The 19,316-nt window shown below is 38.4% G+C and overlaps 1 protein-coding gene across 1 annotated transcript in view; it reads right to left on the bottom strand.

Moving 5' to 3' along the window:
- Positions 1-139: 139 nt before the first annotated feature.
- LOC112147631 (solute carrier family 22 member 23) overlaps positions 140-19,316 on the bottom strand; it is a 50,910-nt gene continuing 31,733 nt past the window's right edge. The window contains exons 4-10 of the mRNA XM_024274156.2: positions 18,563-18,731; positions 14,674-14,801; positions 9,801-9,903; positions 7,649-7,881; positions 5,594-5,626; positions 3,247-3,373; positions 140-2,771 (exon numbers count right to left, since the gene is read on the bottom strand). Of these exons, the coding sequence (XP_024129924.1) occupies positions 1,577-2,771; positions 3,247-3,373; positions 5,594-5,626; positions 7,649-7,881; positions 9,801-9,903; positions 14,674-14,801; positions 18,563-18,731 (1,988 nt within the window). The 3' untranslated portion in view covers positions 140-1,576. The remainder of the gene's footprint in view (positions 2,772-3,246; positions 3,374-5,593; positions 5,627-7,648; positions 7,882-9,800; positions 9,904-14,673; positions 14,802-18,562; positions 18,732-19,316) is intronic.

The raw sequence follows: 19,316 nt of genomic DNA, 5'->3' as shown, positions 1-19,316 counted from the left end.
GGACTCCAATTTGGATCCAGAAAAATATTTTTGTAACATTCAGCTTTTCTTTCTTTGTACAAGTAAGGCGAGATCTTTATACAAATGTGTAAGAGGAATCCAAGCAAAAGTACCACTTTCTTGTTTTGTTTTTAACATCTTTGCATGTCTTTACTAGAGCTGATGACAGAGCTCGACTCTGTAACGATGGGCGCCATCTTCAAAAATGACACGGATTTCCCACCTTTGTATGGAAGCCGAAAACAGCCCGCCTCACATTTTTTTTAATCGCTATCTCGTTAAAACGAGAAAAATCAAGATCGTTTTCTCAAGAAAACAAACTCGAGAAAACAAGATAATAGCGGCCTGCCCTACTTTTTTGAAAATCTTTTTCTCGTTAAAACGAGATATTTCGTTATAACGAGAAAAAAAAAAGTGAGAAAACGAGATGACAACTCATAACGGGAAACCGAACTGCGCTTTTCATTATAACGAGAAGTTTTCTTGAAAAAAGGAAAAAAACTCGTTATAACGAGAAAATAGCTCGTTAAAACGGGAAAACTACGTTTGTTTACTCATAACAAAAAAACAAGTTTTCTTAAAAAAACGAGAAAATAGCTCGTTATAACAAGAAAACGAACTTTGTTTTCTCAAGAAAACAAGATAATGACTCAATTTAAAGAAAAAAATGAACTTCCTGGTGTTATAACGAGATAATATCCCATTTTCATGAGAAAATGAAGTTTATTTTTTGAGAAACAAGATAACTCATTAAGAGACAACAAAGTTTGCTTTCTCAAAATAAAAGAAAATATCTCGTTACAATGAGAAAACGAACTTTGTTTTCTTGAGAAAACAAGAAAATAACTAGTCGTAACCAGAAAACAAACTTCGCTTTCTCATTTTAACGAGATTATAGCTCGTTAGAACAAGAAATTTAACTTCATTTTCTAGAAAAAAACAAGATAATATCTCGTTATAACTCGATAATACGAGATAATATCTGATTTGTTTTCTCGAGAAAACAAGAAAATATCTCGTTACAACGAGAAAATGAACTTTGTTTTCTTGAGAAAACAAGATCATAACTAGTCGTAACGAGAAAACAAACTTCGTCTTCTCATTAGAACAAGATTATAGCTCGTTATAACAAGAAATTTAACTTTATTTTCTAGAAAAAACAAGATAATATCTGGTTATAACTCGATAATACGAGATAATATCTTGTTTGTTTTCTTGAGAAAACAAGATAATAACTATTTATTACAAGAAAAGAACTATGTTTAAGAACTAAGGATAAAAAATAACGAGAAAGATAACGATAAAAAAGTAGGCCAGGTCGTTTCTCGGCTTCCGTACGTTTGTTTACATCCAAGTATTTTCTGCGCTGGTGATTTCCCGTGACGTCCCTGGCGCGCAGCGGCTCCGCTCACGAGCCAGCGCGTGGCGACGCCTTCGCTCCTGCAGTTGGCTAAATGCACATAGAGGGGAGCGGGGGGTGGGGCTGCAAATCTGTGAGTCGGGACCGTCCACCGCCCCTCCCCCGCCGCTGTGGTATCAACACTTAAAGCTTAAATTCGGCGCCGCGGCACCCGGCTCACAAAGGTATCGTGTCGTCGGCGGAGTCGCTTTCTGTCGCGGCACCTCCCCCGTCTTTGGCCAAGGGGACGCCGGAATCTATGGGGGAGGACACCGTGCACTCTACGAGAGAGGGCGGGGCCGGCCATGAGGAGTCCGGACCCGCGACCGATTGCGGTACCGGGTCGGGCTGGCAGTCTGTGGGAGTCAGTGAGGTTGGATCTGGAGGGTGAACAATGTCTGTGACGGGGAGAATGGAAGGAGACATAGTTTGCGTTTTTGGGGGAGGGGCCGAGTCCGCTGAGGGCTCGTCGTGACCCGAGTCCACACGGGGAGAAGGAACAGGGGACAAACTTTGAGGAGATGGAGGACGGGGAGAAGAAAGATCTAACTGAGAGTCTCCAGCAGGAGCTTCTGACTGAAGGGGAATGTTCAAATCACTGGGGGGCTTTAGTGGAGGGGGGGCATCATCGACTGGTGATACCGTTTCCGGGGCAACATGAGGATCCGTTGAAGCTGCAGGAGCTGAGTCATCTTTAGCTGTTGGAGACTTCAGATTCCGTGGGATGTATTCTACCTTTGGCTCAATAGAATTCAAGACGATTGCAAACGGTTCTTCGTCGGACAAAAGCGGGTCTGTGGCGCACGGCGCTTTGTGTGCCGGACTGGAAGACAGCAGGCGCTCTTTGCTGGCACAGATGACAGCGTCCTTCTCCAGCTCCGCCGCAGAGGTCGGCGATGAAGAAGATACGGAGTGACCGTTGGGGTCTTTCGGCTCAGATTTGCTGGCTTGCACCTCGGTTACCATGGTGACGGCCACGCCGCCGTGCATCTGAGCGGTCAGCTCGATGGCGGACGAGGCGGTGGACTCCATGGTCGACACCACGGCCGTGCCCACCTCGTGGAGCGGGGTGTCGCACACTCGACTGTAGTCTTTGCCGCTCTGCGACTGGGGCAGCAGGTGGCTGTTCTCCCGGTGCCTCAGCGACTGGAGGAGGGGCTCCCGGGTGTAGCTCTCGCCGTCCGGCAGGGTCTCGGGGAGGGGCTTGGAGCGCGGCTCGGGCAGCAGGAGGATGCAGATGATGCAGATGAGGGTGCAGCAGGCGAAGATGATGTGGTGAAGGAAGTAGCCCTTCTGATTGTGCAGCTCCATGATGGGGGCGGTGAGCATGCCGAAGCCGGCGCTGGCCAGGACCAGGCCCACACCACCCCCCCTGCAGGAGGACAGAGGAACAGCCTCATCACTACTGTACTGCTGTGTTTTTCATTTGCATTTTTTTCAAATGTAAGTGTGACATTTGATCACAGCAGCAGAGAGCGCTATAACACCACAAAAACATTTCACTAAATCTGTTGCTTTTGCACAAATCCACCACCAGATGTCGCCCTTGTAAAAGTTTCAGCATAGCATCTCTCTTTTTTCTTTTTTTAATTCCAGGCAGGGGATATCTAGAGAAGAAGTGTCATGTAATCTTAAAGCGGTACATTTGTTGTGGGATAACTCAGATGCTGATAATGTTGGGAGCTGATAATCCATCTAAGAAAAGCAAATCTAATCAACACATTAAAATAAATTCTCCCATTAAAAGAAGCAGATTTTCATCTTCATATCTGATATATTTAACATCATTTTATATGAGAACCCCCCAGGCGCTGATGGTACAGTCCAAGTCTTTGCACAGAGCTCACCTGATGACGGTGGGCGTGATCTCGGCGCAGAAGAAAATGCTCAGGTTGCTGACTGCGTGGGAGGAGAACATGCCGATGATGGAGAAGGCGATGGAGAAGTTTTTATTCAGGGTGTCGGAGTTTTCAGCTGGAGAAAAGGCAGATTCAATCAAAAACAATCCATTTGTGAGACAAATATAGTTCTTTTATGAACTTATGTTATGATATAATAAAATAATTCTGCTTGTAAAATCAAAACATGCATCACTAGTAAATCTGGAGATTTCATTAAAGTCAAAATGTGAAAGAATAGATGGAAAAATAAAAAATGTTGCAGTTACATAACTGGATGTCAAGCTATTGTAAAATTAATTAGCAGAATAACAAACTGAGAATCAAGTTATTGAGTATCCCACATATGGAAGTATGAAATAAATTAATTTAACATTTACTCACTTTAATCCCCCCAAAAAAACAAGCATTGACCTCGTTTATTTTAACAAACCAACTATTTTGAAACTTGTCTTGACCTTTCCAGAACCTAAACTTTATCCACTTTTCCCAGCCAGCAAAGCCAAGCGGGCCCTGTATAGTTTAAACGTGGACACAAAATGTGGGCCTGAAATAGGTTTGTCCACAGAAACTGTGGTGCCCCCCCCTGTGATTGTCCACAATGGCTTTAGTGGGCACTCAGTGGGTAGGCTCGCTATGCTAGCCAGCCTCCCGGTGGACAGTGTAGCGAGCTAGCAAGCCCCTCTGTAGTGAGCTCCTTGTATCGAGCTAGTGATCTCTCGTGCAAGCTCGGCTGTAGCATGCTCACAAGGTCATCTGTATTGAGGTAGTGAGCTTCTTGGTAGCGAGCTCCGCTGTATCGAGCTAGCAAGCTGCACTGTACCGAGCTATTGAGCTAATCTGTAGTGAGATAGCAAGCTCCTCTTAACTGCGCTAGCAAGCTCCTCTTTACCAAGCTAGCAAGCTCCGCTGTATCAAGCTAGCAAGCTCCTCTGTAGCATGCTAGCAAGCTCCTCTGTAGCATGCTAGCAAGCTTTGCTGTAACATGCTAGCAAGCTCTGCTGTAGCATTCTAGCAAGCGGCTCTGTATTGAGCTATCTAGCTGCTCTGTAGTTAGCTAATGAGCTAGTCTTTACCAAGCTAGCAAGCTCCTCTGTAATGAGCTAGGGAGCTCTGCCGTAGCGCGCTAGGGAGCTCTGCTGTCCCCCGTACAGCCGGATAGCGTAGCAAACCAACCGAGTGCCCACTTAGGCCAACACAGGTGGGGCCACATCTTCAGCCCACTTTTAAACCATACGGGGAACACTTGGCCTTGCTGGGTCTTTGTTGCATGGATTTATTCTGAATCATGACAGCTGACTCTAATTTCACTGTTAAACATTGCTGCAGTTTATACAATTTTGATTGATTTAAATCCTGGTGAACCACACGCTATTCATTTATAGATTTTTTTTGGTGGGTCGGTGCTTTTCAGGTCTAAAAATCCAGTTTGGATATTTTCAGGGTGATCACCACTTGATGTCAACCAACGACTGGATACTTCTCCAGCAGAGCCACAAAAAAAGTCTAAATCTTTCACTGCATCAGTCCCTTTATTTCATCAAAAAGAATAAATGATTCTATTCCATTTAACATTTTGTGGCCTTTCTGCTGTCAAACTCGGACCTCGATAACAATGCCTTCTGCTCTTTCATGTTCTCATAAAAACGAAAAAAAGAAGTTTAAAAAAAAAAGAAATGCTGTGTTGTTGCATCAGGTCATTGTGGCTGCAGCTCGCCTGCAGTGGAAAGCTCTCATTTATTTGCATAGTCAAATCCAGCTGGTTCCTATTTTTCTCTTCATCTTGCCTTGCTCGACAAACAAATCACTCTCTAGCTGCATCTAGTAAAGTTGCAGCACCAAAAACTAAGACCCTCTCTTCCCAGCAATGTTTAGTTTCAAAGACCTGCCCAGAAATAGACGTGCAAAAGCTATTACCTTTTGAATATTGAGCCTTATAAATAAAAAATGGGGGCGGAGGCACCGAGATCGGAGGAGCAGAGTCTGAACGCGAGGAAAAAACAACAAAAAAAACAGAGGAAACGCAACCCTGTTTAACGCTAGAGAGATAAATAAATGAACACCACCATAATTCGATCTAAGGACTTCATTATGACCATTTGTGTGGCTTGAATTGAATAAATAAAATATGGGCACTTTATTTTCTATAAGATCAGAAAGAAAATGCAGCCACAAAACAAACCTTTCACATTAATAACACAAATAACAACAAATAATTTGCTTTTAGAATACGAAGCAAAATAGCTGATAAACTGTGAGGAAGTGATAAATGTGATTCCTGAAAAACTCTACCTACCAATGTTCAGGTGCGTGCTGTACTTCCCCAACACTGCAGAGAGATAAATATGCATCAGTGAGAAAGAAAAAAAAACAATCAATGCAACAACAAGAAAAATATTTACTTCTCTGGGTCAAACAGCTTCAAAGAAGGCATAAAATCTGAATTTATGACTCGGGTTAAATATTGAGGCTTGTAACTGAATAAACCGCGATGTTCTGTTGTGATCATCCGCTGGACTTCTGGCACACATTGACTAAATCTGTGTAATGGTGTCGGGTTAGTCAACTCTGAGCAGCTAAAAGCTTCAAACCAGAGCGTTTTACGAGGGGAAGAGAGAAGCAAAAACAGCTTTTTTAGTTTCACATTTGACGCCCGTGAACACATCTGCTCTTCTCGTCTGGACACTATTCTGAAATAGGAGTTCCCAAATCAGCCTTAGACTATTTTTTGATGATTATATTTGCTAAATATTTACAAAGTTTCCATTGGGGAGTGACTGCGTTAAAAATAAATCTGCAACTTTACAGATTCTTGCTTCCAAAACTAAAAAACAAAAAACCGGAAGCTGAAACTTCTGTCCAATTTGATCTCTATTATGAGCTTGTCTGGTATTGGTTCAGATGAAACAGCGTAACAGCAAAATCGAGCTGGTTCTCTTTAAAAGATACAGTTGGCTCTTTCAAAATAAAGGTTTTAAGGACTAAATTGTTTCAAAATGTTTTTATTCTTCTGTCATGTTTTTTTTTTTTTATATATAATACTCAAAAACTAGGGCCGGAAATTCATTTAAAAAAATTAACTAATCAATCGCAAACCTGGAAAAAAAAATCATCATGATCACAGTTTTTGTTTTGGTTACAGTACTTGGCGACCACTTATAATAATCACAATATGAAATCACACATAAAACTTTAAATTTAGAACATTTATTTATAATTAATAATGTCAATCGATTCAAAAAATTGATCAGATTAATCACATCTTTGGATTGTGAATAATCACTATTAATTACAACACACATCGTGATTACTTGCAATCAAATCTTGATAATCGCGATTAAAATCGTGATTAATCGTGATTATCACGATTAATCGCAATCTGAAATCGTGATTAATCGCAATCCAAAATTGTGATTAATCACAATCCAAAATCGGGATTAATCGCAATCCAAAATCGTGATTAATCACAACTGTTTGCAAAGTTTTACTAGGTACATTTTATATAACAATATGCAGCTCTTGAGCAAAAACCGGCCAGAAAGAGAACATTTCCTTCATTTTTATTGGCTGAAATGTTTTAAATTTTATCAAGAGTTAACTCAGAAGTATAAAGTGTATATAGAATTTATAGATCAAAGCTAAATGGTTTGTTTTGACCTTTTGGTGTGTGTTTTTTTCTTTAGAACGTTAAGAGCTGAAGCAGTTCAGTCACTTATTGTGGGTCGAGGCAGAGCCAGGTCATCTAGTTCAGCTTTGTTACGTCCTGCTGCTACTATTGGACCTTTCTTCATCCTTCTGCTCACCTGGTGGGTGTGGCCAATGTGCCTTAAGAGCAGCAGGCTGAGGAGCTGGTTGGGTTTTAGTTGGTGTGGTGCGGGTTTGATTCATCTCTTTTACCCTTGGTAGTCTTACACTGCTGGGTTTTGTTATTTTAGTTTGGGGTTGGACCTTGGTAGTCTTAATTTGTGGGCTTTGTTTGTTTGTTTTCATTAGGTAGTTTTTGTTAGGCAGCCAGTAGCAGCCGTTATTTAATAAACGGTGCTCCTTTTTTCACTGTTCTTCATGGGTTTTGTGCTAATGACCTCGTTTTATATTTAATTACCTGATAGTAATAGTTTTCCAATATCAATTTTTTTTATAAATACATTTCTGAGATGCATTTAGGAATCCATACATCTACTCCCTCATAACTTTTCAGGGTTAAATCTGGAGAAGTTCCAAGTCTTAAATGTGTTTCGAGCATTAACTTAATTACTTTGAAGAGGTTCTGTAAGGACTTCCAGCCACAGTGCGACCACATCATCGACACCAGAGGGTGTGGAACTGACCAGGAGGAGCTTTTGACACTCACAGTTAAGCAGCCCCAGCTGCAGCAGCGATGCCAGAGCAGTGATTATCATGAACATAAGAAGGCCTCCGCGCCGGCCCATCAGGCCCACAGCCGGGCACAAGGCAATGCACGACGCCACCGCAATGCCCGCCGTGGTGTAGTAGTCTGCATAGAAGTTTTGGAGCATGGGTTCCTGGACTTCCTGATCCATCAAGCTGCGAGCGAAGCAGTGGTGGATCCCGTAACCGGTTAGCCTAAACAAAGAAAGGAAGAGTTAGCAAACACAGCTCCACAGACAAAGAAGGGAATGTCTAGAGCATGCTTCAAAGTCAAGGCCCAGGGGCCGGATCTGGCCCTTCTGGCAATTATATCTAATTGTTATTAGGAACGATGTTATCTTGCACTTATTTCTAACTTGCATCAGTTTGACAAAATATATTTTTATTGAGAGTAAAATATTGTAAGTTATTTAAGGTTTAAGTTAATTTATTGAGGAATATTTGTCCTGCCTTTTCATTGTTCATATTTATGTAAAAAAGTTACTGTTCTAAAGTTTTAAAAATTGGCATTCTATTTTGGCATTTACCAAGATTTTTTAGGGTGTTTTGGAGTTTAGCTAATATTTCAGCTACATGCTAGCTGATTTGGCTAACCTGAATTTTTGTTTTGTTTTAGTTTTTTGGGCTAATTTGGAAATTAGCTAATATTTTAGCTGGCTTCAGCGCCTTCAGCTATTAACTTCAGTAGTTTCGGCTATTAGCTTCAGCGTTTTCGGCTATCAGCTTCAGATTTTTCAGCTAGTAACTTGAGCGTTTTCGGCTATTAGCCTCAGCATTTTCAGCTATCAGCTTCAACGTTTTCAGCTATTAACTTCAGCATTTTCTGCTATTAGCTTCAACATTTTCAGCACTTAACTTCAGCATTTTCGACTATTAACTTCAGCATTTTTGGCTATTAGCTACACAATTTTCAGCTCTCAGCTCCAGCATTTTCAGCTATTAACTTCAGCATTTTCGACTTTCAGCTTCAGCTTATTCAGCTATTAATTTCAGCATTTTCGGCTATTAGCTTCAGCGTTTTGAGCTATCAACTTCAGCGATTTCAGCTTGTAACTTCAGCTTTTTTGGCTATTAGCTTCAGCATTCTCAGCCTATCAGCTTCAGCGTTTTCAGCTATTAACTTCAGCATTTTCTGCTATTAGCTTCAACATTTTCAGCAATTATCTTCAGCATTTTTGACTATTAACTTTAGCGTTTTTGGCTATTAGCTTCAGTATTTTGAGCTATTAGCTTCAGCGTTTTTGGCTATTAACTTTAGGGTTTTCAGCTCTCAGCTCCAGCAGTTTCAGCTATTAACTTCAGCATTTCCGACTATCAGCTTCAGCATTTTCAGCTATTAACTTCAGCGTTTTCAGCTATTAGTTTCACCATTTTCAGCTATCAGCTTCAGCTTTTTCAGCAATTAGCTTCAGTTTTTTTAGCTATCAACTTCAGCATCTTCAGCTATCAACAGTAGCATCTTCAGTGGACAAATTCATCAGTTTTAGTGTGTTCAAGAAATGTTTCTTCTGTTCGGCCACCCAACCTAAGGAGTGTTTTGGATATTGGCCCCTTGTGCGATTGAGTTTGACATCTAGAGCATGAAACAGAGTAAAAAATAGTAAATAAAATATATATAAAAGGTAGAGTAAAGACTGGGGAGGCAAAAGGCAATTTAATTTCCTGCGGCTTGTCATCACCTCGCAGCCTGAAATGGCTCAAAGGTAAACAGACGGAGAGAAAAAAAACACAAGCAAACATTCACATCCTGCTGCGTGATAGTCTAATGTTTCCCAAAGACAGAACTCATGAAATATGTATGTTGACTGAGGGAGGAGGGGACACGAGTGCATCTGCCGAGCTGCAGAGCCCAGCTCAGACGGAGGGATGACAAGAGAGGAAATCCCATCTGAGATGAAAGCAGAGAAGAGCATCAACATGAAAGTGAGGACTAATGATCAATGCCGTATCGATCATCCTGGAGAATAATAACGGCGAGAAAATGGCAGCTGTGACTTCACGTTTATGAGAATGTACGAGCACATTCAATATTCCATTCCTCCAGGTTATTTTCAGATCATCACTCCCATTTAGCGGCTGCTTTCTCTACGGTAATTGAGAGGATGGACACTTACGAGTTGACGCACAGAACAACAATGTTCTTCCACAGGTTTCTGGTCCCGACCATCTTCACGATGCACGTCTTCTTGGGTTTCTTTTGCATATCCTGCTGTAGCTCTGAAAACAAAAACAGAAATTCTTACAGATTTTCCCTTCAAGGAATGTTTATTTCTATTATCTACGACTGTAAATTAGTTCTTTTTCAGCACAAACAGGAAGTTTCATATCTAAATTATGAGCTAATGTTACCTGAAGCAAGAATATTTGACATTTTTGGCATTTCTTTCTAGTAATCAGCTCAAATATGAGGTAAATGAGATCAGTTCCACATAACAGGGTTACATTCTAGACAGACATTATTACTGTTTAGGAAGAGATTTATATGTATCGCTTATTCTTAATTATTTGGGATTAAGTGCAATAAATTAAGGTTTAAGGTGGTTCAAAATCATATTTACTGTCATAAATGTTGAATATTAATTCAAAAAGAGGATTATTTTGTTTCTTTCTACTTCAGAGTTAAGATTTATGTTTGGATGCAATAAAAAAATTAAGAGCAGCTTTAAAAAAAATTGATTAACAGGAATTTTCAAAATAAAATCAGTTGCAGACAAAAAACATTAGAAAATCTGAAAGAATTATTATTCATAAGATTTATTTTAGAACTGCTTATAAATTCAAGATGCTGAATTATCCTTTAAATATATATATATATATATTTAACATTATTTATCTTAATAAAACACATTTTTTTAGACTCTTAATTAAGGTAAAGATATATTTTTAATCATTTTATGTTACTTCTGAGATCCACCATCTACAGACTGATGTTTTTCTCTCAGAATTTTTAATAATCTTATTATAATATAATGATTTTCCTGCTCGGTTCAGAAGCTGCTTGTTTACAGGCACCGATATCTTTAGAACCTAATCCGAGGTGGGCGTCTCTGCACGATCCGCCATGACGACACACGGAGCTAAAAACCGAACCAGCTCTTTACTGAAAATCCAGAGTTAGACTCAAAAAGACCTCGCTAAGCCACTAATCCTGCTTTGTAGTAAAGACCCTCCTCAACATGTTCGCTAAGATTCATACGGCCAGCCGAGCGCGGCGTCTGGTTGCTTCACGTCAGCCCGCCTCCTCCCTCTGGAAACTCTAAAGTCAAACTAAATCAGCTGCTGTTGCAATTTGTAAAATCCCAGCCGTAAGACACTCCCTTTTTAAAAAAAATCCTGTATTTGCATTGTGTTAATAAACATTATTTTTTTACATAATGAGGGTTTGGTAGAGTTATTTCTATGGACTAGCTGGGGTTAAAATTAATAGGAATTAATGTCACAATAAATGTGTTTTGGGTCAAAATTTGTAAAAACGATGAGAAAAAAACTTGAATCTAGATGATAGAAGATTCTAAATGAAAAAGTAAAAAGAGAGAAAATCTGACGGAGCTGAAAAACATTGGAAGTATGGTGTAGTAAAAGTTTCAGTCAGTACGACTGCTGCCTTGTAAACACATAAACCTACGTCAGAAACACACCTGTCCCCCGCAGGTAAGGTGTGTGAGGCAAACGCTGGATGTTTTGGATTCGGAATGCAGGTTGCTACGGAAAACATGCTTCTTTTTTTTTTTTTTTTAAGTACTGCATCTTCATGCAGACCCACAGACATGTCGGCATCCGACACTCGTGTGTCACTGAACGGAAAGAAATCTCCCTTAGATCTTTGAAAGTCACTCACTTCTTTCCAGCTGGACTCGCACACAACATAAAAAAAGCTGAGACAGTAGGAGAAACATTTTTAAACTGTTTTTTTTATGATAGAAACAGGAAAAATAAAAAATGTATTTGGTGTTAAATCCAATCCTATTTTAAACTTATTCCCAATGGTCTTAACTATGATTTTGCTTGAAAATTTGTCATTTTTTAAGATATATATTATCCACAGAGCAGCAGCAGTAATTCGCCTCTGATTTGTGGGCGGGGCTTTTGGCGCGGATATCCCATCATTCCTTTGTTTACACTCTCTCCCACTAGCTTCCAGTTTCTTACAACCCCCAAGCTAACACTAGAGGGGCAAAAAAAACGACGAGCAATATCAGGGCCAGTATGATTTGAATAAAGAAATAGTCAGAAACACAGTTTTTAATCTTAAATGATTTTTTATATGTCCTCCATCATGAGAAAAATGCTACAAGAACATGTTGAAGTGACTTACTCTGATGAAAATGACAGTTGTGTTCTTGTGGCATTAAGGGAAGAGAATGAAGTTCAGAATTACATTTCTGAGTATTTCTTTATTCAAATCATTGTGAATTAAGAGTAAACGAAAAAAATCTTAGAAAAAGACAGAAAAAATACGCTGGGCAGGGGACATGCTCCCTGCTAAAGAGCTCTCAGCAACGGGGAGAGGAAAGGGAGGCGGGGTTGCTCAGCACCAATGGTGCCGCCTTCAGTTCAGAGGCAACATTTCGAATAAACTACGGCCGCTCTGCAGACAAGATGGCGCCTGAAAGTCCCAACACATTCTCACTCCTAAGTCGTACTGACGTTTGGTTTAGGACCCCTCCGCGTCACTTTGTGGCATTTCGGATTTCCCCAACTCGTCGTTTTTTTGACGTGCTGGCTGTTCCCATTAAATCATGCGTCCTTCACCTCCGAGCCGCGAACTGGAACCAATCCAGTACCAGGACACGGAGTGCAATACGGATACAGTACCAGACGCGAACCTGTACCGGGTTAGGCGTCCCGATGGCCAGTCCACGTCCTGAGAGTTGCGGACTCTTGTTTTATTAACAGCCAGTACGTCAAAGAAACGACAAGTTGGGGACACCAAAATGTCAAAAAGGGACGTGGAGGAGTCCTCAACCAAACGTCGATATGTGACGACTTCAGGATGAGAATGTGTCGAAAATCATTCACCGGAAGGAAGTCCAGAACGCTGCACGTTATAGTTAGTTTTTTTTTTTTTTGCATTTGAAACTTTAACACCTGAAGTGTCGGTCAAAACCTACTAACCTGCAACACTCTTTGATATAAGCTACCGTAACTCATTACATCAGGGGTGTCAAAGTCAATCGCACAGGGGGCCAAGATCCAAAACACACCTTAGATCACGGGCCGAACAGGATAAACATGTATTGAACACTCTAAAGTACATTTTAAAACTTTAAAACCGGAACTTTTACATAATTATGAACTAGATATACAGCTCTACCTTCGATAATGCAGTGTGAATGCTGTAAGCTGAATTTGGACGCCAAGGATGATAGTGCTGATAGCTGAAGATGCTGAAATTGATAGCTAAAAACGCGGAAGCTGATAGCCAGCTAAAATATTAGCTAAATGCCCAATTAGCCTCAAATGCTAAAAAGGTAAAGTTAGATTAGAAAAGCTAGCATGGAGCTGAAAAAAGCGAAACTTCAAAAAAGCCTAAATTAGCATAAACAGCTAGCATGTAGCTGAAATATTAGCTAAACTATAGTTATACTATAGTTTGTCAACATTATACAAGTAAGAAACGAGCACAAGATAGCATCGGGCCATTAATGACATTTAAATTAAATGATCTAGAGGGCCGGATCCGGCCCCCGGGCCTTGAATTTGACACATGTGCCTTGAATGATCAACATGAATTAGTTGATCTGCAGAAAAAAATCAGCTTTGTACTGATAAGCAACACATTACTAGTATAAAGTGTTATATACAAAGGCAAAACCGCTGTTCTCCACGACAGAATAAGCCGATTCACGTTGATCGCGGAATGCAGAGTTCTTCGGAGGCCACTGAAGACAGAGTCTGGCTGTATGGGGTTCCATTTGGGCCAAAAATATGTTTTTGCATCCACTCTCTATGTCTACTTAACAAGTTTATTGAACATTGGCTTATGTCTCTGTACTACTAAGCAATATCTTCTGTGAAACGACAGGAGCTAACGACGCTAGCAACTGTTGCTAAGGACTTTTCTGACGACCAGATCCAACAATAGCAAATGAAAAGTTTTGAGCTGAAACATCACAAAGCAAATACAAAACTATCTGTAAACAAGCGTAGACATGCAGAAGATTTTACTTAGTCGACATTGAACTCTCAGATTAAGCCCCAAAATGGTATTTTTGGGGCTGTAAATGACCTGCGAGCCGCCAGCTTGAGACTCAAGCTCCGATGTAAAAGTCTTAACAGTTTTACAAATCTGAACATTTTTATTTACATCCTTTTTTTTTAAATTAATACATTATTTACCCTCTTTTGAAACATTTTAAGCTAATTCCTAACACTAAACTGTTTATTGACATTAAAAAGTTTTAATAAAAGTGGCTTCAACTCTGAAATCTTGTGGAATTTCCACTTCTGGCTAATGATTTTCAGCCGCCATCTTGTCTGCCACCAGCTCCTCGTCTCTGCAGAAACTATGTGCTTTTGGCTAAAAACATCTCAATCCTAATTAAAAGACCACCTTTAAAATAGATCAATAAATAGTCTGTGCCTGAATGGGCGCTTCCTCTTTTAACTTTTGCCAGTTGGTACCCTCAGGAACAAATCCCAGGTTGTAAAAGCGGGATGGGCGGAGCCTGCGGGGGTTCTGGTCGTTCTCCCGAGTTTGGACGGTTCACCTGCAGTCGGTGTTTCCGATCTGCTCTCAGCAGCTCACCCAGGCCACAATCAAGTTAACAGGCACTTGTGAGTGTTGTGATGTAATGTCCCACACCGAGTGCGATCTCTGTCTAAGTCCCGTTACCATGGCAACAAGACGGAAAATCGACTTGGCTTTTATTCGTCTGAGCGATTTGGGGAAAACCCAGTCAGAGAATTGAATAATCTACTCCCTCTAAAGGTTACAAATCAATTTTTAATGATATGTTAATGAAATTCTTGAGTTTTTTTTTTTACCTGTGAAAATGTTTCCGCTATCGAGCTTCATGTCCGAGCTGTTTTTCTGCACGATGTCCTCTATGATTCGTTTGGAGCGGTGGTACTGCTGAGTGGCGAGCAGCCAGCGCAGTGACTCAGGGAAGATCCTGGAAAAAAAAAAAAAAGATGGGGGGATGTCTTCGTTAATGTGACAAGAGAAATGAATGAGGATGAAAAGAACCTGGAGCCCAGCTGATTGAATCAGACTCAGTCGGGTTAGCCGGGATACAGTAAATTCTGAAAAACGCAGAGAGGAAAACGGCATTTGGGAGGTTATAGGACGGAATAATAGATGGCGTCCTGGGGAGAGATGAGGGGAAGTGAAGTGCTGCACACAAACTACATGCTGCTGGCTCAGATAGTGTTACTGCTGTGTCTGTTTTCATCCGATATCGTCCATTACCTGCTGTTTGCATTACCCCAGGAGTGTTCAACAAAAGATTGTGAGGAGTTCTGGATCTGCTCCATGACAGCTTTCACATCAAATGAGGCATTTTCAGTCAAAATTACAGGGTATCTGTTTTTTTTTTTGCTGCAGACAGCAGTGACCGTCCACATTCGCCAAGACTGTTGCCATGCAGAAGACTGAAAAATAATTTTATTCTTGCTTCAAGAATGAATCTTATCATCTGTTTTGCAAATAAAATATTAATATTAAGAAAGACGTTTAATAGTGAAATAACCTCAATTTAAGAAAATGTGTCTTAGTGACTGGAATTTTTTTCTCAAAAATCTGAATTCTTGGTAAAACTTTGCTTATTTAAAGATTTGTTTTTCCAAATGTGAGTAATTTGACTTTTTCTAAAGATTAATTGATTGATTTTGTTTATTTCAAGCATAGTTTGTGGACGATACAGGACAAAAAAAAGATTTTTTTAAGCTCATCACAGAAATGCATTGATTAGAGAATAAAAAAAACAATATAGTTGTTAATTATTTATTAATAAAGTTTGATTGATTGCTGGAAAAGAGAAGAAGCAAACTTCTATAATCTCCCCCCTACTTAGTTATTTCATTTTACAGTTTTAAAAAGATTTTGTAATCCGGTTCTGATCAAGATGCTTGTTTCCATTTGAAAAACCATAAATGTGTTGAAGATGTTTCAACTTAAACCGAAAAAGAGAAGAGTTTCTATAATTACAGAGTTTTTCTCTAAATTAAAAACAATCAAACTACTGACACAAAACTAATCACTTAAAAATATATTTTTTGTTTGGTACTAAAAAGTTTTTTAAGTAATTGAAACAAAAAAAGATTAAACATCCATAAATAATGGATATAAAACAATTTACCCTCAAAATGAAAGAGAATCTGTTCTTAAAATACAAGATAAGAGAACAAAAATGGTGAAATATCTGATTATTTACTGTAAAAATGTTGAATGTGGGAAAAGAGAAAATATATAATAAAGACATTTAGTCGTATAGACATTTTTAACGTCCCATTGCATTTTATGAAGTTAAATACTATAAAATACGTAAAATTGTTTAAATGTATGCTTTTATGTAATAAGGATCAGGATGCTTTTTAATGGTACGTTTTATTATGTACATGTGTTGACTTAAAGCATAAAAGGGCATGTCTCATGTTTAATATGATGAATAAATGAAATTAAATATAATTTTATTGAATATTTTGGACTTCGATGTGAAAGTAGATACAGGGATAGGCTTAAATAAGAATTAGCTTCTGACTAACTCTTTTTCCAACATAATTTTTTTAGAGTTTAGTCTTAAAAAAAGAAACCAAAGAGTCATGCATCCATCACACCTGAAAAACACGGACGATGATGACTTTGTGAAAAGTACCTGAAAACCCTTAAACTGCATTTCATTTCTAAAATTCCCCAACAGCAGAAACACTTCCTGGTGTTTTTAGGATTCATTAAATCATAGATGATACAGTTTGTGATTCCGTTAGAGACCAAAGCAGCTCTAAGTCTGTCGGTGAACAGAGTCAACTGTTGTGGGTTGAGGTTTACCTCATTCAGACGTGTTTTGTAACAAAAAAAAGGAACTTATTCATGTTATCTTATTAGTTCCCCCCTATAAACAATACATATGAGGCCTTTTAAACGATAAAACTTACTTGCATTTTGAAGTTTTAGTTGTGTGTCAGTTTTAAAAATGAGAGCTGAACAAAAAGAGGAAATTTAAACCATTTGTAAGGTTTAAAGCGCAGCATTTTCTTCCTCCTGTGGTTTTTTTTGTGACTTTTTATTTCTGACTTGGTTTCAGTTCAACAAATATTAAAGCGACGACTCAGCAAAATCCAAAAGGAAAGATAAGATTTAGTTTAAGAAAATAAAAAAGGGAAAAAGGTCAGCAGCTACAAGTGATGATTCAGGGTTGATAGATAAGTGGGATCATTTAAATCTCATGGACAGAACTAAAGATTTTAATTTAGAAACTGGAACCAAAAAAATAACATTTTCTTAACTAACAGTTAAAAAAAGGAACCAAGGACTTCTTCCACGTCTGCTAATTGAACTGCTGCAGAAAGAAGGTAATTTAGTGGTACAATCGACGGTGGAGATACATGAGCTTTAACGAATAGACAACAGTCCAACCAAATGACAGAATTACCTGTCAAATAAATATTTAATCTGTATTAGTTGCTGAAACATGCAAGTATATTGAATAATTGGGTTAATTTTTGTCATTTACCACCAGCAGAATATGTGTGTGTCAGCAGTATGTGGAATATGTAGGATATTTATCAAAACATCCCCAAAAATACATTGTGGTATTCCACAAGGCTCCGTACTGGGACCCACATTTTTTAAATTTATACATAAATGATCTTTGTGACATGTCAAAAATCTGTAGATGACACCATTTTTTTTTGTTCTGGGCAAAACTTTTGTACATTAGTTTCTACTATCGAACAAGAAATTATTTTACTTCAAAAAATGGTTCAAAACAAACAAGCTCTCAATTTAAACACAGCAAAGTTTATATTGTTCAGTCACAAAAAATCTCTTTCAGATATTAAATTAATATAGAAAGCATTAATGAATTTAGATTTTGGGGGATTATTGTTGATGAAAATTTAAAATGGAAGCAACATATTGCTTAAACAAAAAAAAAAAAACAAGTAAAATGTTGCAATTTTCAACAAAATAAAATGTTTTACCGTATTTTTCATATTGTCTGTAAGGCTGGGGTAATTTTTATGATTCAAACCTAAAGGGAATTAATAATTTTGAAAAAAAATAAATAAAAAAATCACAGATAATGCATTAGACTCCCTACGATGAGCACACCTCGTAACTATTTCTGACTATTGAAATTTAAAGATTTATGTACTTGTTTTGTTGCCATCCGGTTCAGAAAATCTTTTTGTTATAAATGAAAGAAAAAGTACAAGAAATTACAACCTTTAACCCTTTAACACTCCAGTGTTTATTTTATTTGATTTACTGTAACATAAAGTTACAGTATGTTTAAGATTTTGTTTTTAAGCGTCACCGGTGACGCCTCAGGTGGTAAAGGGTTAAAGTACCCACAGTAAAACAAATACACTTCTCTTCTTCGTCGAGGTTAAAATTTTTAATTTTTTGGATAATGATCTGAAAAAGTCTTTGTATTATTGTTACTCTTATGGATTATTATTTTTTATTTTGATTAAACCCACTTAATTTAGTCATTTGTTTGGAATAATAAGAATAGGGTAGGGATAAATAGGACTTCATCCCACTCCTGTTATTTATGTAAATTGTATTTACTGTACATTCTAACTGAAAAGAAAAAAGAGAAAGAAAGATTTTTTTTTTTTTTTTTAAGTTAAATGTGCTTTTTTCTTCATTGCACTTTTCTAAGACAGTTTGTGAGTCACTTGCGGAACACCGCACAGCTCTTTTTCTTACCAAATGTAGGACAGCATAAGCAGCAGGGGACAGATGATGACAGCTTGAAGTACCTGCCAGTCTCGACAGAGGTACACCACAAAGGGCATGAGAAGTTGGCCGCCCAAGACCACAAAACTGGCGATCATGGTCATGGAAAATCGCCATTTTGGCGTGCACAGCTCAATCCCTGCAAGAAGAAGAAGAAAAAGAAGGAGAGGATCAATGAAAGCATTGATTTTTGGTATTCATCCTGATATTTTATTTTATTATCAGAGCAAACATGTAATCTCAAAGGCCTTTTATTCTTGGCAAATTAATTAAGACTAGAAAAGTTATATAAACTGTGATAATGCGAGTGTGAATGCTTTTTGCTGAAAGTAGTTAATGAAGATACTGAAGCTTTTTGCTGAAAATGGTGACGCAATTTACTTTAACTGCTGAAGGGATTTGCTGAAAATGCAAAAGCTATTTGCAAAATGTTAAATTTGCTAAAACACTTGAAATTTCATTAAATAACTATGAAAGAGCGCTGAAGTTGACCTAAATTTCAGAAAAAATGTGTAGTAATATTGCTTAAAAATCCCTAATACATGCCAATTTTGCCAAAATATTTACTGTGTTGCTTAAATTTAGCTTAACTCCACATTAGCATAAAAAGACCTCAGCAGATAACAAATTAGCCAAAAAAAGCTAGCACATTGTTTAAATACTAACTAAACTCCAAATAGTCTAAAATTCATCATTAAACTAAATTATTCAAAAACATTAGCCT

This window comes from Oryzias melastigma, linkage group LG17 (assembly GCF_002922805.2).
Source record: "Oryzias melastigma strain HK-1 linkage group LG17, ASM292280v2, whole genome shotgun sequence".
Taxonomy (NCBI): domain Eukaryota; kingdom Metazoa; phylum Chordata; class Actinopteri; order Beloniformes; family Adrianichthyidae; genus Oryzias; species Oryzias melastigma.
Note: the sequence above shows the minus strand (reverse complement) of the source record. Positions and strands in the feature narration are given on the sequence as shown.